Source organism: Emydura macquarii, unplaced genomic scaffold, assembly GCF_026122565.2.
Source record: "Emydura macquarii macquarii isolate MOO-44397 ecotype Brisbane River unplaced genomic scaffold, CSIRO-AGI_Emac_v2 contig_2636, whole genome shotgun sequence".
Classification (NCBI taxonomy): Eukaryota; Metazoa; Chordata; order Testudines; family Chelidae; genus Emydura; species Emydura macquarii.
Genome location: NW_027132773.1, coordinates 5,591,856 through 5,619,308, shown reverse-complemented (window position 1 = coordinate 5,619,308; position 27,453 = coordinate 5,591,856). Strand labels below are relative to the sequence as shown.

At 40.0% G+C, this 27,453-nt stretch overlaps 1 protein-coding gene and 1 long non-coding RNA gene across 4 annotated transcripts in view; one reads left to right on the top strand and one right to left on the bottom strand.

The window, feature by feature from the left end:
* The window catches only part of LOC137163640 (uncharacterized), a 56,304-nt gene that overhangs the window by 17,356 nt on the left and 11,495 nt on the right, over positions 1-27,453 (top strand). The window contains exons 2-3 of the long non-coding RNA XR_010922748.1: positions 10,442-10,503; positions 10,697-10,742. This is a non-coding gene — a long non-coding RNA (uncharacterized lncRNA). The remainder of the gene's footprint in view (positions 1-10,441; positions 10,504-10,696; positions 10,743-27,453) is intronic.
* WIF1 (WNT inhibitory factor 1) overlaps positions 13,845-27,453 on the bottom strand; it is a 49,136-nt gene continuing 35,527 nt past the window's right edge. Inside the window, exons 5-10 of one of the 3 annotated variants that reach the window (XM_067563950.1) lie at positions 25,248-25,343; positions 23,798-23,893; positions 21,864-21,959; positions 17,494-17,589; positions 16,786-16,881; positions 13,845-14,628 (exon numbers count right to left, since the gene is read on the bottom strand). In XM_067563950.1, coding sequence (XP_067420051.1) covers positions 14,507-14,628; positions 16,786-16,881; positions 17,494-17,589; positions 21,864-21,959; positions 23,798-23,893; positions 25,248-25,343 — 602 coding nt within the window. In that variant the 3' untranslated portion in view covers positions 13,845-14,506. The remainder of the gene's footprint in view (positions 14,629-16,785; positions 16,882-17,493; positions 17,590-21,863; positions 21,960-23,797; positions 23,894-25,247; positions 25,344-27,453) is intronic. The other 2 variants (XM_067563951.1, XM_067563952.1) reach the window with 2 other exon arrangements.

The following is a 27,453-nucleotide window of genomic DNA, read 5'->3' as shown; positions in this document are numbered from 1 at the left end:
CACCAGATGGCTCAGCTCTAAGGGCTTCAGCAGTTATGATGATGTGTGGGTGGATGCAGGGAGCATGCACTGTTCTCTGATTAATTCACTCTTGTGGAGAAAGGTGCAGAGCAAGTCAGCTGCAGCCTGTAGCAAAGTAAGACATTCTGCAGCAAAAAAGCTGAATTCTGCCACAGCATCAGAGTCCATGGGGCCAAGTGAGTTGAATGGGGCAGTTCATACTCCTCTGAGCCATTGCTTCAGGTTCTGTGCAGACTCAGATGGGCATCACTCACACAGTACATATTTTCAAGGTTATTTTTGAAACCATAAGAGCTCTTTTTAAAAAAAATAAAAAATAAATCTGAGATTCTGGTGCACAGTTCCGCAGCCAGGGGAATTTTGTGGCAAACTTCACAATTGCAGAATATATGTGGCCCGGTTTATAACCATCTATAGCACACACTACTCATGTCTGCAACCTCTTTATAACATCTATTAGTCATTTACTAACCCTTATAGTAACCATTGATAATGGTTTATAAAGTGTGACCTGTAAAATCTTGATCTAACAATTTCTCTGTACACACAACTAAAATTGAATGTAAGTTAGTTAGTTAAGTTTGGTGGATACTCTAAAGAATCCTCGTGTCTGCCCTTCCCAGAATCCACCATTATTATACCACTGTCCCAGAGCTGGCCTATGTATTTTTAGATGGGTTAGTGAGCTTGATCCTGCTCCTACTGATGTCAGAGGCAACAAAAGACTGAACTGAAAGGAGAATCAGACCAAAGTGACTAGTGCGGAAGGTAGTAGCCTGTGAAAGTTGAAACATAGCAGAGGTCTGATAATTTTTAGGCCTAACTAGGTCAATATTTCAGTTGCATTTCAAATCCAATGAATTCCTTTGAAGAATAATCTTAGGAGGGAGGGTTTTATCAGTGAAGAGGCACCACAGTAAACATGTCAAATAAAAAACAAAGCAATAGACTGACCTGATAGCAAAATCCTGGTCCAGAAAATTCTCATTTTAAATATGTAAATAACAAGAAAAAGACCATTGCTCCTTTGCATAATAGGCTGGGGCAAAGGAAACTTGCAAACAGGCTGAATCATGAGGCGCTTTAATATAACCTGTCTTAAAATTGGCATCTTTGAGGGTAAGAAATGGTTCTCAAGGTGGTCTTGGCGAACCAGAGAGGAATAACTCTCTCTGAAATATTGGTAGAGGCGAACTCCTTGCAAGCCAAGAGCTGCTGGATTTTTCACAGTCTTGAAATGGCATTGAGAAATGGAGGATCAATACACGCATAGCCATAAATATATTTCATAAAACTTTAATATTTGAAGCCATAACAATGAAATATTTGCCTTTTGTTATTTGTTAATTCCCCTGGCTGAAGACTAAACTTGGCAGATCATCAGTTACAAAAGGGAATAAGACATTAAGATAAACAGAAAAGAAGCAGCTGGATAAGCCTGACAGAACAATCCAGAGCACAGGATACAAGGAATTCATGCAGTAGCCAAGTTCATCCTATAAAATCTGGTGATCAGTTGTATGAGAACTGTAGGAAATGCCAGTCCAGTGCTTCATCAGGGCCATATGTTAAGTTGCCATGTGGGAGAGTTCATTTTGGAAACAGACTTGGGCAAATTTCCTGGCTCGTGTGGATGATAAAAAACACTGAATGTGACAGTGCACTAGGTGTAAGCAGCGTGGGGCTGCCTCTCCGAATGCCCCTTGCTGATGGATTAATGGAACCACAGTGGCAATGGTTATGTGTGGTGATTGTTCGGTTCACTGGACAGGCATTCAGTAATACAAATGGAATGTGAAAGCTAAATAGGGTACATCAACACAGAGACTCAAAGAATTGTAGGACTGTTAGGGACCTCAGAAGGTTACCTAGTCTAGTTCCATGCACTTATGGCAAGACCAAGCATTATAGACCATCCTTGACAGGTGTTTGTGTAACCTGCTCTTAAAAATCTCCAATGGTGGAGATTCCACAAACTCCCTTGACAATTTATTCCAGTACTTAACTACCCTGAGAGTTAGGAAGTTTTTCCTAATGTCCAACCTAAACTGCTCTTGCTGCAATTTAAGCCCATAGCTTCTTGTGCTTTCCTCAGAGGTTAAGGAGAACAACTTTTCTCCCTCCTCCTTGTAACAGCCTTTTATGTGCCTGAAAACTGTTGTCATGTCCCCCTCAATCTTCTCTTCTCTAGACTAAACAAACCCATTTTTTTCAGTCTTTCCTCATAGATCAGGTTTTCTTGACCTGTCATCGTTCTTGTTGATCTCCTCTGGACTTTCTCCAATTTATCCCCATCTTTCCTGAAATGTGGCACCCAGAACTGGACACAATACTCCAGTTAAGACCTAATCAGCGCGGAGTAGAGTGGAAGAGTTACTTCTTGCATTTTGCTTACAACACTCCTGCTGATACATCCCAGAATGATATTCGCTTTTTTTTTTTTTTTTTTTTTTTGCAACAGTGTTACACGGTTGACTCTCATTTAGCTTGGGATCCACTATAATCTCCAGATCCTTTTTTGCAGAACTCCTTCCTAGGCGGTCATTTCCCATTTTGTATGTGTGCAATTGATTGTTCATACCCACAATATTAAGTTACAGACTAATTGGGCCGGTTCAAAGACTTTTTTTAACCATTTGCCCAGCCCTAATAAAAACCATCCAAGATTATTTGAAGTCTAATGCTTTTCAGGAGCTTGAGATGACATCCAGATCTCATCAGGGGATCTCCTTGCTGGTAAGGCTCTACCTATGAGATTTGGCACCAAGCATGGTAATTTGACCAACTACTTATTGAACTGTGTGAGTCCTGCCAACAGAAGTTTTCCTGGAAGCTGTTCTTTATTCCATAACAAATAGGTAAATATCCTTGGATGCACTTTTGAAACTGTTTCTTCAACCTACTTTACCATGGTTATTTATGACTCTTTCACCTCCGGGTTGGACTTGTTTTTTACACTGCTTGAGGCTGCACTTGAAGACAACCTGGAAAATTCAGCTGGTGCACAATGTTGTCACCACTTATTTCATGGTGCTTTCTGCAGAAAACACATTGCACCCGTGCTTTAGAAGCTGCACTGGATTTCAGTTTGAGTTCAGTTCATCAATAAAGCCCTTCATGGTGTGGGTCTTGAAACTATTTCTCCTTGTGTTTTACCTATGTAGTTGAGATCAGCTGGGAGGCTCATGGTTACCATACCTCAGTATTTCCTTCCGGGAATTGGGAAAAGGCATTTTTAGTGGAGAACTTTAGATTCTGGAATTTGTTCCTCCACTCTTTCTTTAATAATAATACCTAACTTTTACATTGCCTTTTTCATCAGTAGATCTCAAAGCATTTTACAAAGGAGGGCAGTACTAATGGGGAAACTGAGGCACAGAGAGGGGAAGTCACTTGGCCAAAAGCACTCAGCAGGCTTTAACAGAACTGGGGTCTGTTGATCTTAAAGACACTCTGCAAAGCCTATTTTTTCAGGCTTCTTCTAGGGGAAAGTATCTTTTGAAGCGTTTTAAAAGTTGACGTTGGGTCACACTGGACTTCTCTATATGTATTGTTAAATGACTGAAATGACTCTATTCAGACAGTAGGATAGGTGCATACTATAAATGGAGCAGAGTAATATATTCATAACAAGTCACTTAACCAAAACTTCTTGTTTTTGTGATTGGAAACTAATTGTTTAAAGTTAGAAATTTCATTAAAAAAATATTGTGTGAAAATATTGTCCCACTTTTCTTAGTATTTTGAGCCAATCTGATTGGTTGAGATTGGTCACATGGTACGGAGTGTGGTTTCCAGATTATTTTAGTCAGTCCCATGTGGTCAAGTGAGATAGCGGAAACCATTTTTTATTCCATTAACTGAAGGAAAAGACAGCAGTTGGAGATGTGGAGAGCTGCTTTTTGCCCCCTGGAAGACCTTTCAGCATCAGCCCTACTTTTGGGTCATCCTTAAGACATTATTTAGGACAGCGATCCGTGGGAGGGCTGAAGGAGGGTTGTTTGTGGTTAGAGGGAACATGGCTTGGTAGGATCCTCCATAGTTTCAGTGAAGAGGCGGTTAAAATTTTTTCAGATTTTGAAATGCAAATGAAGCATTCACATTCTGAACTTTTGAGACTTCACCCTTCATTGGACATTAGCTATGTGGATGCTGTTTTATTGTGCACACTTATATGTAATTTGGATATGAAAAGGCAGCTTTATAGAGTGCTTTCATATTTCATATGGTTCTGTTACTACTGGGTTTTATATTTTTACATATATATATTATTGTCATAAGAACAGGTAAGATACACTAATGAAGTTGTAGCTGCCAAATATTGTTGACCTATGGCCCATATTGTACCATTCTATGTCTACTAATCTTTTTAAAAAAGCATAAGAAACCACAGCCATGTATTTTTGCAGACCTCTGACACACATCCTGAGATTTTGGGAAGCTGAAACTGCGCTATTATACACAGTGCTACCAGACCTGCATATTGTTTTTAAGGTTGCCCAACACTTCCCATTATAAGTCCCTGTTTTCAGTTGCTTAGAATTTTGCCGAACTTTAACCATTTGGGCTGAAATTCTCGATGCTGGATGTCTGCCTCAGGCTAAAAATTTCAGCCAAAATGATTCAATCATTTCTAAGAATGAGGTTAGGGAAAAACAGGTTGTTTGTTCATGTTAAAAAATTCTGGTGAACATTTCTTTGAGGAGTTCTAGCACCCCCTTGGAGCAGGGACTTGAAATTTGGCAGGGCATGGCCTTTGTGTCAGTGATGTCCGCATGAAGACCTGCCCAAATTTGGCCAAGTTTGGCCTTTGAAAAAAATTGCAGTTTGCACATACTCAGTAGAGATGTCTTAGATTTTAGCACCTAAATTCCCCAAAGATTTGGTCTGCACTGGGCATGCTCCAGACTGGAGCTAAGCAGGACTTTCCCTGCAATTGTATCTTTGGGCTGTGCTAGGTCTGGGTCTGGGCACCTAAACTGAGGACAGGGAGTGTGTCTCTCCCATCCTTTCACTGACCACCTGCTGGGCACAGGCAGCATGAAGGAGAAAGCTACCTTTGGTATCCCCACACACATACACTTTTTCACAATTACACAATAAACCAAGGTTCACAACATCACAGCTGGGCTTTGACGTCACTCACTTCATTCTTATATCTCACTGACTGACTGGTGGCACCCTGTCCCCTTATATACCCGGGAGAGCATGGCTGACAACATTCTAGGAGGTTTGAGGAAAATGTAGCTCTCAGAAAGTCTGGAAGGTTCCATGATATTCTACAAAAGTCCAGAACATTCTAGGAGGTTAATGAAAAATGAATCCACATATGGAAAACCTGAAACATTTTATTTCAAACATTCCATTTTCCCTTTTGTCACTAACAATAAAAACAGCACCCCAAGACCAACACCTCCCAAGTTTGGCGTGCCCCTAAATCTGGCCCTGACTGCTGTCCCTTCCTGTCTCCAGGAACTGTGGGATTTATGGCAGCAGAGATCACAAGGCTTCTAGAGCTGAAAGAATAATTACAGCTAGCTGAAAATCTGTTGCACTGCTGAATCGCTGTAGGCTAATGTGAACTCAGTCAGCATTGCTGAGCCCATGATATGGCAGTTTGTACCTCACTTTCCTGTGGTAGTATGCTGTCTTGTGTAAAGTCTCACTCTCAATGGCTGAACTGAATCCAAATGACTCTTTGTGAAGTGTAGAGTCAAATCTGATTCCAGCTCCAAATTTCATGACTCTGCTCCGTATCTAGGCTGTACATATGGATCTGTCTCTACAATTCAAGTGCCAGTTTGTGCTCAGTGCTGCCCAAACACAAAGAGACAGAGTCATCTGCCCCAAGGAACTAACAATCTAGTGCAGACAGATACACAGCATCTTAGACACTGCATAGGAATGTGTGTACCTTGGTATGTATGCTGAAAAATCAAATCCCTAGAGAAGGCTTTGTGTGACTGTGTCATGTTCCTGGCTTCTGAAGACATATCTGGAGAGGGATTAAAGCACAACCTTTTATATCTATTATTTATATACACAGTAAATGTTGATCCAAGCCAAAAATGTACAGTACTTTTTTTAAACTTAAGATTGTGATGTTTTATTAAAAAAATAAAATAGCCTGGGCTTTCTGAACTTTGGCAAGTCACAGAGGTGAGTAATAAATCTGCTCAGAACTGCACTCAAGTGCATTTGAAAAAAAACGGTACTCTGAAACAACCCATTTATTCTATGCATAATTTAACTTTGCATTAGAAAATAATTCTAAGTGACCAATGCAGGCATTTCATTTCTGACTGCATGTTTTTAAACTCTGCACGCGAATTCAGTGGTACGTGGCTTTTTAAAAACCTTCTTGTATCTGAACTACAGTTGAATAGGGATGGGCATGGCGTTGTGTACATTTTCCATTAGCATTCCATTTCGATTTCTGCCTGAATATTTTGGTTGTGTTCTAAAGTTTGCACAAAGGTGTCTGGCACCGATTCCTACACCCAGACAACAAGAATTGTGCAATTAGCGGAGCTTGAACAAAATCTTACTGATAAAAGCCACATGCAAATCTCTGGGCCGATAGATTAGTAGCCACTCTGACAGCAAAGGCTGCAATAAAAAATAAAAAAGATCTCTGACTCATTTCAGTTTAAAACTCACTCTTTTAACTAGTTGCCTTTTCATAACTTCAATAAAACTTTTTGAAAACATCTTGCTGGGGCAATTCCATTGCTTAAGAGGTGGTTGATGTTCTAATATTGCTCTTGAAATTTGGCATTAGCCCAGCACAGTATGGCACATACCCTTTTGTGTTTCTTTTCTTAGCCAAATATGAAATTATACTAGTAGCATAACACCTTGGGGATTTAACTCATAGCGCAGATCAAAGCTCTTCTAGCGGATAGAGTTGGGTCGAAATTTTTGCGAGAGTTGTGAAGAGTAAAATCTGAGACCACACAATCAATCCAAGCAGAGCCTTGGAAATAAATGACACATTGACCCGGGCATGTGTGTGAAATTTATCTCTGCTGTAGCTCCATTAAAGTTAAAGGAGTTATATTGGGGTTGGCTGTGATCCTAGCTTTACAAATGGAGCCGGTAGATAAGATTTTATTCAGTACTGGACAAACACAACGGCCCATGGTAGCTGGAGAGGTGAAAGGGATGGGAGAAGATAACAAATCTATGCAGGAAAGACGAAGCAGCAGCAAATGAATAAATAAGAATAGCCAAAGTTACATTTCAGCTTGAATCCTACAAACACAGGATCAGCTGGAACAGTTTTGGAGCTTTTATTACCTTCTTCATAGCTCAGAATCCTTTATTCCTTGAAATACAGCCGAAGCTGGAAAGAAAACAATGGGAAGACACATTCACACAATATGAACAAAATGTACCAGGTTGTCTGACAGATTGTCTCCTAATATCAGAAATGGCCTGAGAAACACCTGTTATCGATTGAGGTGCAGTCTTGTTCTTTGCTATGATTGAAAACTGAAGAAGATTACTTTGTGAGAGGCAATCAAATTACAGTGATAATTCACTTGCCTGTCTGAAAGTGAGAGAAGCCCCAGTTTATCCTTGGTTTAACTCCACTGGCTTCAAAGGAGTCACACCAGGATGAATTCAGCCCAATAAATTTAAAATAGACCAGAGGGGCCAGAAAAAGATGAGACCATTAACAGAGGTGTTACATGGCTAAACAAAATAACTAATTTGCAAACTAATTGCAAATAACAATTGCAAACTTTATTTTGCAAGAGGCAAGTGAAAAGATTTTTTTTTAAAAAGGCACTAAACCAAAAATTACAATATTAGTTCGTCCCAGATTAAAGCATCCATATTTTGTTCCCCTGGGAAGGTGACACTAGACTGTTGTCTCACCTTTTGCTTTGGGTCGCCCCACGATGCTGATGCCAATGAGCTGTTTTTCTGCTTTGCCTGCTGCTATAGGAGTTGACTGTTTCCACTGCTCTGATTCAATCTTCCCTGAGGCTACCAAGGAGATGCTAAGTTGCTCGTTGTGGGTAGAAAAGCCTTGTTCAAAAACTGGTGACTCAACCACCATTCTCTGAATTCTAAAATACACAGCACTGGAGAGATTGTCAAATAGTCTCTGTGGTACTCACCCACAGCTTTCTGTGTTTGTGGTATATCTCTGAGGGCCCTTCAATCTTCTCCCAAATATCTTGTTTCCATTTTGTTTCAAACTCTAGGCAGCAAATATGACAGCAATGAGAGGAAGGCAAGTCCTGTGAGTCGGGTGCTGGCCAGAGACTTGGGTTTGAGCTCTACTTTGCCACAGACTTGACTTTAGTTTCTCTGGGCCTTAGTTCCCCATCTGTAAAATGGGGATAGAAGTACTGCCTCCCTACTCCCATGGGTGTTGTGAAGAGGAATACATGAAAGATGTACTACAGTATTGGGGGGGGGACCATTTTAGTCCCTTAGATAGATCTGCTCTGCATTGTTCATTTTCTGCCAGAAACAACATATTGCTGTTGCCAATTTCTTTATCATTATGAGCTCCCCAGTCTCCACCCTTACCAGTGCTTCTGGAGTACAACTAGGGAGGACCAGCAACCTTCTCAAGAAGAGATTCTGAACCATCAGAAATTGGGGACTGTGCTTTGGACTGTCAGACTCTAAGTGCTGGAGAAGAGAGAAACGCTCACAGCTTCTGGTAAACCTGAGGGCTCCCTGCACCAAGTTTTGGATTCAAATGGGCCTGCCCCTGTTCCAGACTGATGATTAATCAGATATGCATGCGGCTGGGAGATGACTTGTTCTAAATCATGACTAAGTCTCCATAGTCTCTCTTTGGGTCGATATCGCCTTAGTTTTTTCCTGTAATTACTAATCAGGAATTCTTTGTGGCAATGGCATGGCCTAAGAAACACACAGGCTTATCTGAGTTTGGCAAAAATAATGTACAGCATCCTATCATTAGTGTATAGCAGAACAGCAATAGGACATCCCTTCCTCATAGGTGGAGAGAATTCACTTTCAACATCTCTACACATTGTTGATATAACAGGTACATTGAAAGGAGATGAGCAAACATCCCTGTCTCACACTTGCTGGAAAGTGTGAAGACTCTGGTGTAGTCTCATTTCTCCCCTTCCACCTTCTGGGTTTTGTTCTATAACTAGTGTCCCTGGATCAACCTCTGTCTGTTATCTTATCCCATAACTTTTGTGTTTAAAAGAGTCAAGATCCACAAAAGCTGCTTTGTGTGGAGCTGTTGAGTTGAAAACTAAATGTTTGAGAATGCTGTTCTCTGCAGTAGCTCAGACCTCTCTCAAATTTGCCTGTTCCTCAATAAATAAGATTTCTTAGTCTGCCCAAGAGGCTGGCTAAGATTTGTAAAATTACCTATGACATTTGGAGACCTAATCGTTATTAATTTTAATGGAAATCAAAGCCACAAAGATTTGTAAAGGTATTCAAGTGCCTAAAGATACAGTAGCTGCCTAATAGCTTTTTGTTCAAAAGTGCCCAGCTGCCTAATACCCATTGGAATCAATAAAAGTTTGGCCCCTAGGGCTCTTTTATAAATCCTACTAGAGACAAACTGCATCTTTAGGCATCTAAATACCTTTACAAATCTGGCCAATAGGACTTGTGCTGATGAGATTACAACCTAAACCAGAGAAAAATACCCTGGGAGACTCGGCTAGCTTAGTATGTGTGGGTCTGTATTAGGAGGGTGATGGTGCAATGTTGATGGGCAGTTACAGTTGTGATTCTCACAGCACAAATGGATTTTATGAGGGATGTGGATGAGGAGTGGGAGGCAGCTTGACACACTGGGAGACAGAGGTCATTCCAGGCATGAAAGATGGCATGGACTGAAGTACTAAGACATGAGTGGGAGATTGGCATTGTTGGAGTACAGGGATGGAGAAGGAAGTTAGGATGTGATGAGAGAAGTAGAAATGCACACAGGGGTCTAATTAGGCTGAGCCTTAAAGATGGATGAGATTATCTGAGGTGATTTGGTAAGTAAGGGGGAGCTAGGGGAGGGATTTGAGGAGGCAGAATAGTGTGTTTGGTACCACTTCTGTCTAACGCTGTGGTGCTTATTTGGTTTAGCCCTGGTACCAGGGCCCTCAAGGTGTGTGTGTGTGTGTGTGTGTAAGGAAACATACACTTTACCGGGGCCTGGGGGCCCACTCGGCCCAGGATGCAACCCCCATTACCATAAGGAAAAAAATTTTCATGGCTCATGAGATTGTATATATGGGATGAGAGATTGTGGTATGTGTGTGGGAGGTGGGCCCAAAAAAATTATGCTTGGGCCCTGCCCGGTACAGCACATAATACTGGACTTATGAAATTGCATTGGTATTAGCTATAGAAAGCTATTTTAAATACTCTTTAGACATTTCTACTATTTAGTAGTTTCTCTTCCTCTTAGGGCTGTGCAGTTGAACTTGTGGCGTAAGGAAATCTGAATTTATGGGCAGCAAGCTATGACAGGTAGGAGATAGGTTTCTTTTTTAAAAATTATTCAATTATTTCTAAAATAGGTTTTCTGTCAAATGTGTGGCATACACCACAGGAACAAAGGTGTGAAGCGAAATGAAGGTTCTTACTCCTATTTACTTGGGACAACCTGCTAAATTGTAGGAGTTAACACTCATGCTATCAATAGCTTGTTATTCTATTACAGCATAACACATCCTATATGCTAGGGAGGCACCTGAGACACTGTGTAGGTAAGTGCAAAACCTAATAAAGCATTAAAGCTGTATTTAAATTCTTTAATTAAACCTGCACAGAACAATTTTTTTCAACTATGGATTATTTAAATGAGAAGAAAAAGCTTTTTAATTGTCTAGGTACTTTTCGTGTTCTTTAATTTGTACTTTTACAGTTTCCATGGAAAGTTCATGAGTCATGTGTGGTACAAAACTCTCTCTTCTAGTCCCTTATTTTTAGGTCCTGATGACCTTGTAGCAGCAACATATGCTCTGGAGTCACCAGGCTCAGTTAGCCACCTGTTGCAGCTTGTTCAGAATACAGCAGCAGATCTCCTTGCTGGTTTAACCAATCATATTGTCCTCTCCCTCTGCCCTCCCACAAGTTACCTAAGATGTGGGGGATTGGCTTTAAATTGGTAGCAGTGATTATTAAAACACTGATAGTCCTGCCTATACTTAATATCTCCTCCCGGAGCTTTGTTCTGGTAGGAATCTGTGTTTGGACACCACTTGCTCCTCAGTCTTTCTTCATTTAAAAAAAAAAAAAAAGTCTCAATCCATTTTCCCATAAACATTCTCCCCCTCTCTGCCCCCATCTCCATGATTGCTGTTGTGCCCTATATTTATCACTTTTCTTTCCCAACCCTACTTTCCATCTTTTGGTCTGTTTTGAATTTTAAGAGGGTGCCTTTGAAAAAGCCAAAGACTGAATGGAGGCAGAGACTGAACTCTCACTCCACAGATGAGCTCGCTAGCTCTCCTTGAGGCTAAGGCACACTGGCAGGGCAATATGGGGGATTTTGTACTGTCTGCACCTCCTGCTGGGTAGTGGACAACTTTTTAAAAGGAACAGATATTTCACCACAATCAGCAGCCGCCAGGAAGGGGAGAGGTCGTCCAGCTGCTCTGGAACCACGGATGTAGGCTATGGGGAGAGTTTGCCTAGCAGATGAGCTTACAGATACACCCCTGCTCATAGTAGGATTGTAGTTTGGGAACTAGACAGCAGGTGGTTCTATCTGTGCTGTTGCAGCTACAGTGTGGGTTGACAAGTACATATGCCCATGGGCCTTTAGAGGCTCCCTGTTGCCGTTGGGAGCTCTGGCATCACATCAGATTGGCTGGGAAGCTCTTCTGCAGTAGGATCTGAAGTATTACATCTTTTCCCATGCCCAGCTGCTCTTCTTTTTCTTTAAGAACATAAGAATAGCCATACAGGGTCAGACCAGCATCCTGTCTTCTGACAGAGGCCAATGCCAGGTGCTTCAGAGGGAATGAACAGAACAGGGCAATTAGTGAGTGCCCTCCAGAATCCGATTGCCTAAGCCTCTGATTGCCAACTTCTAGGGACACGCAGAGCATGGGGTTAATCCCTGACCATCTTGGCTAATAGCCATTGATGGACCTGTCCTCCAGGAATTTATCTAATTCTTTTTTGAACCCAGTTATACTGTTGGCCTTCCCAACATCCCCTGGCAACGAGTTCCACAGGTTGACTACATTGCATAAAGAAGTATTTCCTTATGTTTGTGTTAAACCTGCTGACTGCTAATTTAATTGAGTGTTCTTGTGTTCTGTGAAGGAGTAAATAACACTTCCTTATTTACTTTCTCCACATGAGTCATGATTTTATAGACCTCTTTCATATCCCCCCTTAGTCGTCTCTTTTCTAAGATGAACAGTTCCAGTCTTTTTAATCTCCTCTCATATGGAAGCTTTTCTATACCTCTAGTCAGTTTTTTATTGCTCTTTCTTCACTGGTACCCATGTACATGTTTTCTCTGTTCCCCATCTCCAGATGGCTACACTCTGTGTCAAAAAGTGTGAAACTGATTTTTGGCAACCGTTATATTACCGGGCAGGAGGAGTTAATTCAGGAAGACTGACAGTAAATGGGCCTGATTCTACAGTCCTTACTCATCTGCTTATAGGAGTCTTGCCTAAGTATGAACTGCAGGATCCGGGCCCTTTGCTATAGTTCTTCCATCACGAATCAATCCGTCCTGACCATTAATCTTAACCTTTAATGTACTGACGTCTTTTTCAGATGTTCAAGTGCATAGAACTGACGGTAGTACAGGGAGGGAATATACCTGTATTTCACATGATTCTTGTATACATATACAGTCCCAAATGGCATTGTTTTGTAACTATCTCACATTACAAGCTCTCTGATGAGCAAGAGGTGCATAATGAGGCACCCATGTCTTGCTTACTTTTGGAGCAACAGAATATGTAGGCATAGTCTCTCAACAAAGAGGTACCATTGGGGACGAGCCATTTCCTTAGTCTGCCTTTCTAAAGGAAACTGAAGAGCAAATTAAAGCTGCCCAAATGTATACATCCAGACCCTGTGCATGCAGTGTAGAACACTAACCATGATGCCAGCAAGCTAAAACTGTATTTGTACTTCTACTGGGCCAGCTTCTCTTTTACAATTAGGCCTGTTTACACTGCCAGAGTGGTGCAAAGGGGCCTTAATGTTAATGAGACTCAGGACCTATTGTTTTTATTAATGCATGGATCTTTGGGGCATGATCTCGGCCTAGCCGGTTAAGGTCTATGTACCACGTATGCATGTGATGTAGTGAGGAAGGAAGAGAATGAGTTATCTGTTCATTGGTTTCCAGTTTAAAACAAAAACACTTTCCCGTAACCATAAACAAGGAGAGAAGCGGGTGGCAAACATACTGATCTTAAACCCCCTTCTGTGAGCAGTGTTTATATTTAGTTCTTGAAAATCCATGGAATATAGCAACAGCACAGGCCACTGTTCAGCAGGCACAATTTGAAGGGCAGTGGGGTAAGGTGAACATTCTCTTGAGAGATCCTGTGAAATTCTTGTTGGAAATACCTGCCATTTGTTGCCATCGCCTCCTTTCCAAAGGCAAAAATGTGCTCTTCTGAAGTATTTTTATAAGCCCCAGGGTTAAATACTATCTGTCAGGGATGATGTACTAATACCTGGGGAAGGGGAATCAGAGAAAATGGGAGAGTTGAGGTGATTTTCCCTATTTTTAGAAGAGGGATCCAGTCGCCCATCCCTTCAAAATATCATTAGTGAAATTTTAACTGACCACACACCTCAGACCTCAAAAAACTAAAGCAGCATCTTTATTGGATAATAACAATCGGTATAAAAAGTGTATTACATAAGAGCTGTTTTGTTTACAATATATTATATTGCTTCAAGCCAATACAAAAAGTTCATACATTATAGTTCTACTTTGTTTACAATATATTATATTGTTTAAATGCCATTACCATAGTGTATATTTAACACAGAGCACTCTGCAAAATTGTAATGACCAACAATATTGTTGTATTAAGTTTTTGTTTTAAATTAGGAAACTTTGTGTAGTAGTTCTAAGTACATGATAGTAACAATGCAAAAACAACCCTGACTTTTGCTTAGGCAAACTCTCTAATCATCAGATCAATCGCAGGGCAGCTTCTACAAAATTCTTCACTTGGATATTCTCTCTCTTTTGCAAAATATTTGCAGCTATATAATCAAAAAGAAAAGTTTAAACATAATTGAAATATAGCACAAAACACTGTCCAAAGCACTGAAACAAGAAGCCTATATAATCGTGCTAAAGAAGGATTTATAAAACTTAAAAGGAATAGTAAATATCAGCTCAGTGGTTTATAATGAAGCTAATAAAATTCAGGCCCGTAATCTTAACTGTAATGAACAGCATTTTAACATTCAACACATGAAAGGTTAATGAAGGCTATGAACTTTGTGTAACATAAAACGTTTCAGATGTTTGAGTTCACCAGATATAATTGGATTCGGGTGGGACATGCCTCTCTTCAGCCTTTTTAGGTGAAGGCGTGTGCTGTCTGTGCTTGGGGCCGGTTGGCCTCAGGGCGCTCATAATGCTGGCTCCATACCCTGAAAAATTATCCAGTTCAAGAGAAAGAAACTACAAAAGCAGACTCCTGGTTCATTGTTAACATTTCAGATTGAAACAGTTTTTTCCCATGGGAACGTAGGGAATTTTAATACACATCACTCAGGTCCCCACATGAAAAAATGGGTGCCATAAGACAAAAAGTTAATCATGAAAGGATGCCCTCTCTCTGGGTTTTACAATAAGGCTACCTTATCACAGAATCACTGCACTACAAGTATACTTAGGGCCATACTACTGCCCTGGATTCACACATCTACAACTTGTGTGTGATGGATGAAGAGTAAAAGACAGCCCTTAGAGATGAGCTTTAAAATCGTATTATTGGTTTGCTGGGTATAGGAATCTCTCTGTGGAGAATGTGTGTTAATTATTTGTGCTTTGTTTTGTTTCAAAACCAAAAAGAAAATCAGAACAGCTGCAACGTAAACACCCAGAAAAATAAATTAAGGGTCTGAGATACTTTGTTACTGAAATTGAAAATGGAATTAAAAGTATTAATGTTGTAACTATTTATTTACACTTTCATTTACAAATCTAATTGTAAAAACTCATGGGGATGTGACTTAAAATCTGAATTTCAAGTTTGCTTTATTTTTTACCACTTCTCTTTAAGAATACTTTTTGTACTGAGAAGCCATTCATTCCAGCTGAGCATGTTCCTTTAAAATGGGGGGAGGGGGGGATTTTAATCTTTGTTTTGTAGCCATTAACTTTCGTGGTCGCTGAAGTCACCCCTAAAGTAGCTCTGTTTTTTCTTTCTTCAAAATTAAATGTAATTCTAACTGAGAGATACTTGGTTTTATTTGCAGAGAGTAAAATGTACTCCAGCACAAAGGGCTCTATGCACAGCTTTAGTAAGTCCTACTTAGGCTCCTAATACAGAGGTGAATTTTCCCCAGGGGCCCCACACTGCTGAGTGCAAAAAATCTTTTGCCTGATTCAGAACTGCAGTTTTTAAATCAGCATATTTATTAATGAGTGATTCAAAGACCTTGGAGCAGACCCTAATGCGTGAATACAGAATCCTTGTACCATAGCATGCATGCTACAAATTTTGTGCTTCTCTGGGGGCAGTAAAATGTAGGCACATTCACAATGAAAAAATGTTCACTTGTAAGCTGGTAGCTTGCTTTTACAGATATGTTACAAAAAGATCACATTAATACTTTAATTTGGTGTTGTTATAGTACTGTATTTTATGACATGTAAGACTGAATTGGAATTTGTCACCTGGATCTACATAGCCATTTCAAGTGATTTTATAACTTCTTGTTATTGGAAATAGAGTATATATTAAATATGGAGATCTTAAGGATAAATTCATTCCTGGTTTAACTCCACTGAAGTCATCAGTTGCCTACACACACTGCACTAGGAGTCAAATGGATCAGCAAGCAGAAAATAATTAAATCATCATCTCTTTCAATAAATGTAATGTTGAGATCAACATAGTTTGGAATGCGTAGGTCTGGTCAAAAAGACTTAGTTAACACCCTCCCACACACACACACACACTCCTAAATTTTTAACTTGCTTTACAGTTGGTTGAAAACTGGATTTTTTAAAAATTTCAGAAAAATAGACAAAATTTTTGCAAAATCTTCCCTCCAATCAGCTCTAAATCCCTATGTAATATATTTTTATTTATAGGAGTGTCTATCCAATGTTCTGAAAGTCTGATCCAAAGCCCCACGGAAATCAATGGGAATCATATTGTTAAAGAGCATAATGTGTGCACAGCAGATCCAGTAGGGTGCATTTTCCAAGATTATCATTGACTTTGGAATCAGTCTCACCTCATGGACAGAACATAAACTAGGTCACCTAGAAATTTTCTCTGTACCAAATTTTAGTATTCCCAACAGGCAAAAAAAGTGAAGTTAATCTAAGTATCGTAGTTTTGAATTGTTTTATTCCTTTCTTGTAATTAATACACAGTTCAACAAAAAGTATCCTGAACATTTTCAACACTTAATTAATGTTGTGCCTCCATTTAAAAACATGAAAGGATTATTAACCAAAGGGATTGTTTTGTTTCTAGCGATTGTGTAGTAGTTTCAAGCTAGCCATTTACAGATGGAAAATGATCTGTGAAAAGCTCCAGTATGGATTCTCAGAGCTTTGTTCTCACTTACTTTTGTTGCAATGTCGTCCATGCCAGCCTTCTTTGCATTGACATTTGTTAGGTTCAACACAGGTTCCATATGATCCACAATCAGGTTCACAGACAGCTGTAATCAAGTGAGAACATGAATTCAACTTCCTGACATTTCATTCAGAGATAAAGTTACATAGTTGCTTTCCCTGCTATTCTTTAGGATGTTAGTTTTGGCAGAGGCTAGGGCACTAGCAGTAAATCTATAATTTTAAATTAACTGTGTGCAGAATTCTGAAAATAACTTGCCCCTCTACTGAAATAAGGACTTCTTTAACTCCCTTATATTGGTGCAAATCAGGAGTAATTCTTCTGAAGTCAATGAAGTCAGCAAGTGAGAGGAGAATCAGGCCCATAATATTTACATTCATACAAGGGAGATTTCTAGTGGTAGTTTGAAATACCAGGGTATTGACATTTTATTATCCAGTAACACTTGCTTGACATTATACTGATGTGTTATGCTTGAAAGGAACTCATGGTATTGAAAGGTTTTGTTGTGGTTGTTTTACAAGTTTCTCTGTTCCACAACCCCCCTTTACTTAAATAAATGAAGCATGTCCACAAAGTAAATTAACCTGAGCTATCCTGGCAACACACAGTTAGTGCTGATATTGAGTAACAAGATACTATATTGCTATCACAATGATCTTATAACAAAGATTGACTGAGTAGAATTAGCACTTACGCTTTGAACAAAGATCTCCTTGGTAACCTTTGGAGCACTTACATTTATTTTTACCAGTACATTTACCTCCATTTCTACACAGCTGTTGGCATTTACCTAGAAATAGGAAACATGAAAACAATGGCCTCAGTGCTCAACTTACACAAAAATAATTACAGGGAGAGGGAGGAAGATAACTGTTTTAAAACCATACTTTGTGTGTGAAATACTCATTGGTCCATATTGTTAAAGAGTCTTGTGTGTATGCAGTAGATCCCATAGGGGTGCACTCTCTTATAGACACAGGTCGTCTCTTTTTCCAAAGATTTATATGCATGCTTAGGCATCTTGAAAATTAGGCTAGATCTGGGAATGGTCCTTGTGTGTCCACAAAGACTGTGTCCACACAGACTTTGTGTGTAGCACTGGGATTTTGAAGAGGGTATTCAGTGGGCCTTCTATGAGTATTGCCCACTTCTCCCTCCGTGTCCTCCGGGGGCAGCTGCGGCATAGTGTCACTGTGTAATCATTTTGCAACTAACAGTTAGGGCATGGGGTCCAGGCACCTGGACACAAATGGAAGAAACAGGAGAGGGATATTAGGGCTTTTCTTAACAACTGGATGCACAAGGACTGAATGAATGTTGCAAGTATTTGCAGAAAATAAACAGGCTGGCTGGGCCTGCCACCTTACAGTCATGTATGCTCTGTAGATTCTGTAGAATTTGCTTCAGGCTGCAATTTATTGCTCAGAAACTAAGCTTTCATTTAAAAATGTTTTTAACTTTCATGGTTGTGAAGAAAAGCTTGAAAATGTGAACTGAATGTAACCAGTGCAGTGATATCTACCTGAGTTTGCAGACAGCCTGAAACTTGGGTTAAAATAGCCATGAAGACATAGAATTGTAGAACTGGAAGGGACCTTAAGAGGTCTTTTAGTCCAATCCCCTGCATTCAAGGCAGGACTAAGTATCATCTAGACCATCCCTGACAGGTGTTTGTCTAACCTCTCTTAAAAATCTCCAATGACAAAGATTCCACAACCTCCCTAGGCAATTTATTCCAGTACTTAATTACCCTGATAGTTAGGTTGGATGTTAGGAAGAACTTGCTGCAGTTTAAGCCCATTGCTTCTTGTCCTCTTCTCAGAGGTTAAAGAGAACAATTTTTCTCCCTTCTCCTTATACCAACATTTTATGTACTTGAAAACTTATGTCCCCCCTCAGTCTTCTCTTCTCTAAATTAAACTAACCCAATATTTTCATTTTCCCTCAGAGGTCATGTTTTCTAGACCTTTAATCATTTTTGTTGCTCTTCCTTGGACTCTCTCCAATTTGTCCACATCTTTTCCTAAACATGGCACCCAGAACTGGACACAATACTCCAGTTGAGGCCTAATCATCGCGGAATAGAGCAGACGAATTACTTCTCGTGTCTTGTTTACAGCATGATGCCTTGGCTTTTAACTCGGGTCAGCAGCTTGAGTTAAAGCCTATAGGGCAGCCTGGGTTGCACTTGAGCTGCAGAGTTGCGATATCTTCATTGCTATTTTAACCCAAATTAAGAACACATCCTTTTTCGTAGTGTAGACATACTCGAAGATTAGCTGTGGGCTAAAATATCTCCTTGGAATGAACAAAAGCTAAATGCTATGTGCTATGCTATGCACATACTTGTTAGTGGAACAGAAACAAAGATTGAGAAATGGAAAAAGTGACAGCTCTGTTGGTGCAAGAAGGAGAAGAAATAAAAAATGAAAATTATTAGTCGCCAGGCTCAAACTGAAACAGTAATTAAAGACAATGTATAACTACAGTCAGCAGAAACCTGGCAGACTTGGAGAATGCTTTTTAAGTTGCTAGTATTGCAAATTAAGATTAATACATTTCCCAGGAGTTTTAGAGAAGACTCAACTATTAAAGGATCTCTCAAAATGTTTAAACATTTTGGGGGCAGGAAACCTCTTTGCAATCCTCCTGAAGATGGCTTTCTGCCTACTGCAAAGATTTTCTTCCCCTGTTTATTCTGAAACCCTCTATGACTGAATATAGCTGGCTCTGGATCTAAGGAAATGGAATGAGAGTTGTTTCTCCTCTGATGTTATAAGCCTTGTCTAGCATTTTTCTTAGTCCCCCACTGTTGCGCTAGTACTGGTGCAGCATAGCCAGGCTGGCAGCAGTCATCAGCATTTCAACTACCATGGCCCTGATCCCAAAAAGACTTAGGCATGTACATAACTCTACTTGCTCCTTCTGAAGCCGATGAATTTCCAAGTTAGTTCTTAACATGTTTTGATCCTTTTTTCTTTATCTACGAATTGATTTACTACCTGGATTTCCATTTAAATCAATGGGACTACTGGTGAGGAAACCTGCTTGTGTACCTAAGTCTCTGCAGGAGTAGGGCCCACGTCATCTACACCTGCCCTGGGTAAGGTTAAACGACACCGCGATTAAAAATACCAGAGGCTGATCTACACTAGAATTGCTTGCTGCTGCTGCTGCTACCAGTGGCCCAGAAGCACGTTGATCGTGCACCAGAAGGAGATTTAAAGAAGTGCTAGTGTTGTCACAAGCTTAGAGAGGCAAGCAAGATACACTTTTAAAATGAAAAAGGAGTTAAGACTGAGGAGTGTCCTACTTGTGATTCGTCTTTCAGGTATGTCAGGCTAACAAGGGCGCACCTTGTTATATAACTGAATCCTGTGCACTTAGAGACATATTTTTTAAGATGTAGCTACAGCAATGGCAGATCACAGGAGATTTGGCTTCCAGTCTTAAAGCAGGCTGTTTGAGTTCAGGGGAATTTAGGTTCTTATACCCATGTTAGTGTCAGATTAAATGGAATAGCCTTATTTACACGTTCTACAATATGGCTCAACATATGAATTAAAAAAAAAACCCATACATAAACCACTGACAAAAAGTACTAACTCCTCACACTTTGAGTCAAACCCTGATCATATTCTTGTGAGAAGCCCCATCAATGTCAATCTTTTCTTGAATGAGGGAGTGCCAAGGTGTCACATTCAGACTTGATGTGAGCAAGTGCAAATGCAGTGGAAATCAATGGAGTTATACCTGCTATTACAGGTCTGAGTTTGGCCCAAAGAATTAGAACGAGAGGAAAGACACTCATATCGTAACAGTGTTGAAAAACACTTGTTCATTTGCCTTACAATAATAAAACCTTGATGCTTCCCATTTAACTTTGATTTTTAATGAGAGAAAAAAGCTGCTATAAAACAATCAGTACAGCATATAAAGATAGAGGAATGTTTTGCAGGTTACCCTGCCTATCTACATGTGAATATGGTGCCAAATTTAGGTCTGAACACATTATAATTCTTTTTTCTTTGTATAGTAATTGACTTATTACCATATTCTGTTATTGCACTGTTTGCTGGACCTTATTTCCATCTGTATAGTGAGATGGTGAGTTAAGTTTCATATCTGATTTCCTTGTCTGTCTATACTGATGTTAAGCGTACAAAGAAAAAAATCTTACAAATACAAGGCCAAATTCTGCTCGCCTAACTTGTGTGCATAGTTCCAATGAAGTTACTGAGATTAACTGTATGAGTAAAGCAAGAAAGATACAGCACAGAATGTTGTTAGAAGGATATAATGCAAAAAGTATAAGCTGTGTGTACATTTTCAAAACCAAATCACTGGTACTCCATCCCAGCATGGGTTGCTACTAAATTAATCTAATTAACAGAGCAGTGAGAAAACTCTTCTCTTAGGCTAATCTAACATTTGACAGCTGGTCTCCCTGTTTTGTCCCAGGCTAGCTGCTCTCCACCTGCACCTTTACACAGAACAGTTAGATTGACTATAGACTGAAATATTTTGAATGGCTTTCATGCTAAACATCTGAAAATAGCACGTCTATTGATGTTTGTGACAAGAAGTTTTCAAGCTGCCATGTGAATGTAACTTAATACTTTCAGCTGAAGCTGTCAACCCTTATAGTTTGATGTCCTTTTCCCCCCAGTATGAATTAATATTTCAAGCTCCAAACTCTTTCAAAATCTAGGAATCAGTTCTAATTTCACATGCTGGAGTGTAAATTGCTGCAGACCTGGCACGACAGAACATTCTGGTACATGCAGATGGTGCTGACTGAGAGCTCATGTAGCTAGGTTTGCTGCTAAACCCATGGGTTTGTTTAAAAAAATAAACAGAAAATGAGATAATCAAACAATGAATTAATAGTCATCAGTGGTGAAGATCCCAAACACAGGAATGGCTCACCCTCAGAGGGCCCCAACCTGCTGTTTGAGAACCTCAGCTGTAAATTAGCACAGAAACGTGTCACTTGAGCTTTCAGCTACTGTAAACAGAATAACCTTGGCTTAAGTCAAGTGAAACAATGTAAAGCTGACTCACTAATTTCACAATGGTCTCCCTCGAGTCCTGAAGGACAAATGCATTTTCCTAGATAGAAACAGGTTCCTCCATTGAAACAGGTTGTTGTGCAGTTAGCTGAAGGACATAAAACAAAAAATTAAAATATATGTCTGAAGTAAAGTTACTTTGACTCTTACCTTGGCATTTTTTCCCGATCAGGCACTCACCTGAGAGGTTAGAGACCCCTGTTCAAGTCCCTTCTCATCAGCGGACGGAGGAGGAGGAATTGAACCAGGGTCTGCCTCAGCCTAGGTGAATATCCTAAACAATAGGCTAAGGATTATAAGGGAGGTCATCTCTGTTTTGTGTAGAGGTCGGTGTGCTCAGAGCACAGCTGCCTTCCTGGGCCCTGCAGGTGAGGTGGGTGAGGAATGCTTAGATAGTATGGGGACTTAGGCATGAGAGAGACATTTGGATGCCTGCCTGAGGCAGCAGTGCATGTACTCAGATGCAGAAACCCTAGACACCCAGGGAACTTTTACAGCAAATGTTTAGGTGTCTGGTGAGTTTGGGTGCCTACAGGACTAGGAGGAAGCTGAGTAGCAGTTTTGTGGATCACAATGATACCCAAATCTAGGGTTTATGTGCCTAAGTCCCTTTGGGGATCTGGGCCATAGTCCTTTACTGAGGACTAAACATATACCAAACCAAAGGGGTTCTGTAAGCACAAAGGACTGTAATGGCATATATCTGTAAGATGTGGGTCTAAAACACTTCCTTTAAAACCTGACTTTGTTATAAAGCTCATTGAAGACCTATTGAATTTACTAATCAAATGTTTCATATAGTTTTGTGTTCTTGGACCTTCTGTATGATGGACTATTCAGATATATTTCTGTAGCAAACTTTGTATTTCTTATATCCAGCAATTCTGGGACTGTGGACTTCATACTTCCTTTACTGTTTTTTATTGATACACTGTGTAAGGTCATTATGACAAAAAATATTAAATGGAGCAAGTTACTTAATTTTTTAATCTGTCCAGATGCAACAAGTTAATGCACCAACCTTTCATCTAAGGAAATCAAGGTTTAAATCTTTATTCCCACCCCCACCACGCTACAAATGGAAATGAATTTTCTGGCTGCTCCCACAGTTCTCAGTGAGCTAAGTAAGAAGGTAATGGTTGTGTACGTTATATATTATTCAATTGGTATACATGAGTGTTCAAAAGTGAATGTAAGCTGCACCAAACATCTCCTGATTTATACATGTGTAACTTGCACTACAATGAAAGTCATCTCTGAGTTTTGGCCCTGTTTGTCCATATCCTAACATTAGCATGACCGTGTGAAGAGGCCCAGAAATGAAATAGCAGAGATGTACTAGGCTGGATATAATATAATATAGTTATAAAACTGTTCATGCTGTGATGTGGAGGGTGAAGATAGATGCAAAATAGCATAGGTGTACATATAAGGTCAGACAACATAAACAATGTGTGAGGGGACACTATCAAACATATATCTCTTGTCAGGCTCTCGGCAGCGCTGTGCCATACAGCCAGGAATGCATGGCTACTTCTAATACATATGACTGCTTCTAAGCATATAGTACAGGTATGAATAGCTATGGGCAAGACTCCTGACTTAAACAGAAGCACTACTGAAAGCTGTATTTTGTTTTCTATTACCTTTTGTAATCAATCCTCTTGAGAAAATATATGCCTTTTATAAACCTCATGCCCATACACTATTATATGTTTCTAGCATTCTTATTACAGTTCCCAGGCTCAGGTTCAAGCCGCTTATATCATTTAACATCATTACTCTAAACTCATTATTTGCTTGGCTTTCCAATACCCACTACCACCTCTGTGAGAAAAACAGCATGCAGGAAGGTGGGAGAGGGAGCACAAAGGTGGCTATAGTTAGTGGATTACAATTTGACTGTGTTTTAGTCTATACTGTTACCTTTATCACAGTTGACGCCATAGAATCCAGGTGGGCAGATGCACAAACCAGGTGTGACACAGAGCCCACCATTCATGCAGTGAGATGCACACAGAGCTAATTTGATGAGAGTGAAAGAGAACAAAATGCTGGCATGATGGAGAGATGAACACATCAAAATTTGCCACAGGATTTTATATCACAAACATTTAAAAAAAAAAAATCAGCAATATGCACAAAGGAGTTTTCGGGCAACACTTTTCCTTCTTCTGCAGAGCGTAACAATTCAGCTTTGCCATATAAAAGAGCTAATGCAGAAAGATGTTTTATAATTACGTTTATATATTATAGTGGTTGAAATAACATTGTAAGGAGTTGAAGACTGACTTCAGTGTTAGTTCTGCTTAATCTGTAAACATTAAGGGTGAAAATTGTCCCTTACACGGATTATTCCCAAACTGAAGACTGAAAATAGCCAATCCGGACTCATTGAAATGTCTCAGCTGTGTGGGTATGGAATTGGTCAGGGGTTCAGTCCTTTATATCTATGGGTCTTAGGATAGCTGTCAAGGTCAGAGCCTTTGGTGCAGCAGTCCTGTGCCTCCACATTGCCCCCTAGCTTCCACAGCAGCACAGCTTTTTTTAGATGCTGTGCTCTCTTAGAGCCTCCCCAACTATTACTGCTACCCAAACCAGCCCTTGAGGAGGAACGTTAGGGAACAGAGTTTTACATCATGGTTGGCCAGTATTAACTTACCTACGGGAATGCCTCCAGGGCTGAATGAGAGATGTCTAGTGACTGGCTTCTGCCCTCTCCTGACCCTCTACAGAGCACACATGCAAGGGCCTTCCCCAGAGTTGGGAAGAAGCAGGAAGCATGTACAAGAGCTAGTGTACTCACCACCTAATCCACAATTCCAGCCCTCTCACAACCCAAATGCGCTGTTATTATCTCTCCTTCACTTGTAGAAGGAGAAGGGAGAATCTACCCAAAGCATTTCCCTCTCCATTGTCAGTCTGCTTGATACACAGCTGTGGCATCCAAACTAGATATTATCTTCAAATAACAAATGCAAAACAACAAGAACACTACACTTGGTTTTCCAGCTAGTCTTCATTAGCAGAAGAATTCCATTTAATCTCTTGCCAGCCGGATTGTTTGTGATTAAGGGTCTCTTAATTGTTGGTCAATTTCATGTTGAAAATATCCTTTAGGGAACAGTTTTTTTTTGTTTTTTTTTTTTACAAGTTGGCATTTTCATTATGCAGCTGATGTTTTCATTAGCTCTGGAGTCATAATGATCATTTTCTTGTGTTTGGATTTAATATTTACAGATATCTAGCAACACAAAAGAGCCTCCAGAAAAGGGCATTTTGACTATTGAGAGAGATTACAATGTAGTGACTACTCTTTTTCAGTATGACTATGGTTTTAAAAAAAAAAAAAAAAAAAAAATTTTTTTAAGGTTACCTTTCTCACAATGAGGCCCGTAAAATCCATCTGGACATTCACAGACATGCCTTTCATTGCAAAAACCTCCATTTCTGCACCCTCCTGGACATTCAGCTTCATGAAAAATAAGAACATTGTTAATCAGACATTACATACTTTAGTTATCACTCCACTTTCAACAGCATTGATGCAGTCTATTGACAAAAGAGCAAAAATAACTTAATAGCAACTTTTGTTGAGGTGAGTATCAAGATTTATTGACCAGAGCTGTAAATGCTGACTGAGATGGAAGCTCAGCTAAAAATCAATCTCTTTGTTAATCTACAAATACAGGTTGCATCATATGATCAATTGCACTCTTGAAAGTACCTGTCATAGTGTTTTACCACTCTGTGCTAATCAATAGGCTAATGAATAATGTGGACTGTCTGCAAAACTCACCACCCTAAACTCTGCCTGGAAATGAATAGGTAGGCAATATAAATCCTGGAACACTGGTGTCATGCTCCTAGTTGGACATACTGCTTAACTAGCAGGCCAAGCTTCAGTTTTTGGGTTGATTTAAGGTGTGGCCCGAGGTAGAGTACATTACATTAGTCCACTGTTGAGTCTGTATCCAAATGAAAGACTCTGTCTCCACACTGGGTGAGGAAGCATTCCTGACCACTGATCTCATGTTACCATTCAACCCTTAGTCACATCCCAAATCTCTACTAAACAGAGGGTAACATATTTGCTAACAGTGGCTGGATTGTATGAGGAAGAGAAATACATCTGGACATCATCAGCATCATAGCCCATGCCTCTTCACTGTCACCTGCCCCATATCCACATTGAACAAGAGATGGAACAAGCTGGAACCCTATGGAACCTGCAAAAATGAACCCTTAGGGCAAAAGAGCAATTGGTCCAAAATACCTGCTGAGATCTCTAATGGACACAACCAAAACTACTGAGTGGCAGCCATGTCTATGTCCACTGGAGCAAGCCAATAACTCCTCATGATCGGGGGTACCAAAAGTAGCAGCTAGCTCTAACACTATCAGCATCGTTGTCTGATATTTATCCATCTTCAGGAGGGAATTATCTATGAAACTCTTTGTCAGACCTAGGTCTGTACCCAAAATGGCAAAGTTAAAAGAGCTCTGAGGTATATGGATACTCTGAGAATTGCCTCACCACAACCTTCTCAATACTTTTAATTAAAAATTAGAAGATCATAGAATCATAAAATATTAGAGTTGGAAGGGACCTTGGGAGGTCATCTAGTCCAACCCTCTGTTCAAAGCAGGACTAACCTCAGCTAAATCATCCCAGTCAGGGCTTTGTCAAGCCACAGCTTAAAAACCTCTAAAGATGGAGATTCCACACCTCCCTATGTAACCCATTCCAGTGCTTCACCACCCTCCAAGTGAAAAACTTTTTCCTAATATCCAACCAAGTCCTCCCCCACTGCAACTTGAGACCATTGCTCCTTGTTGTCATCTACTACCATTGAGAACAGCCTAGCTCCATCCTCCCTGGAACCCCCTTTCAGGTAGTTAAAGGCTGCTATCAAATCCCCCCCTCATTCTAAACAAGTCTAGTTCCCTCAGCCTCTCCTCTCCTCTGCACTTGCCCTTGTTGAACCTCATCAGATTTCTTTTGGCCCAATTCTCCAATTTGTCTAGGTCACTCTGTATCGTATCCCTACCTTTCAGGGTATCTACCACCCACCCTAGCTTAATGTCATCTGCAAACTTGCTGAGGGTGCAATCTACCCCATCCTCCAGATCATTAATGAAGATGAGCTTCTTGATGATAATTGGCCAGATTGTTAGCATCAAGGAATTATTTTGGTGTGTGTGATGGTCATAAGATAGACATAGTCAATTAAGGAAGCTGTCAGCAGTGGCCCCAATTCTTCTCCACTTTTGTTTTTACCAGAAAGTGGTAGGATCAATCAGACTGATGCTGGAAACATGTACCGCCAATCATTGACACAATCCAACTCATGAATGGAATTAAGTTGAGTGCAACATTTAAATATTTACAGAGTTTACAGATTATAATGTTTTACTTTTGCTGCAAACTGTAGAATGTTTGTAAATTTAGATGCACCAGTTTGCATGGGACACTTCTGCAGCTCACAGATATTACAAACCACAATTCACAATAATTCCCCAACCCATAATTTTAGTCAGCTGGTATGTGCAATCAGCTGGAAATATGCAGGTTAACCATT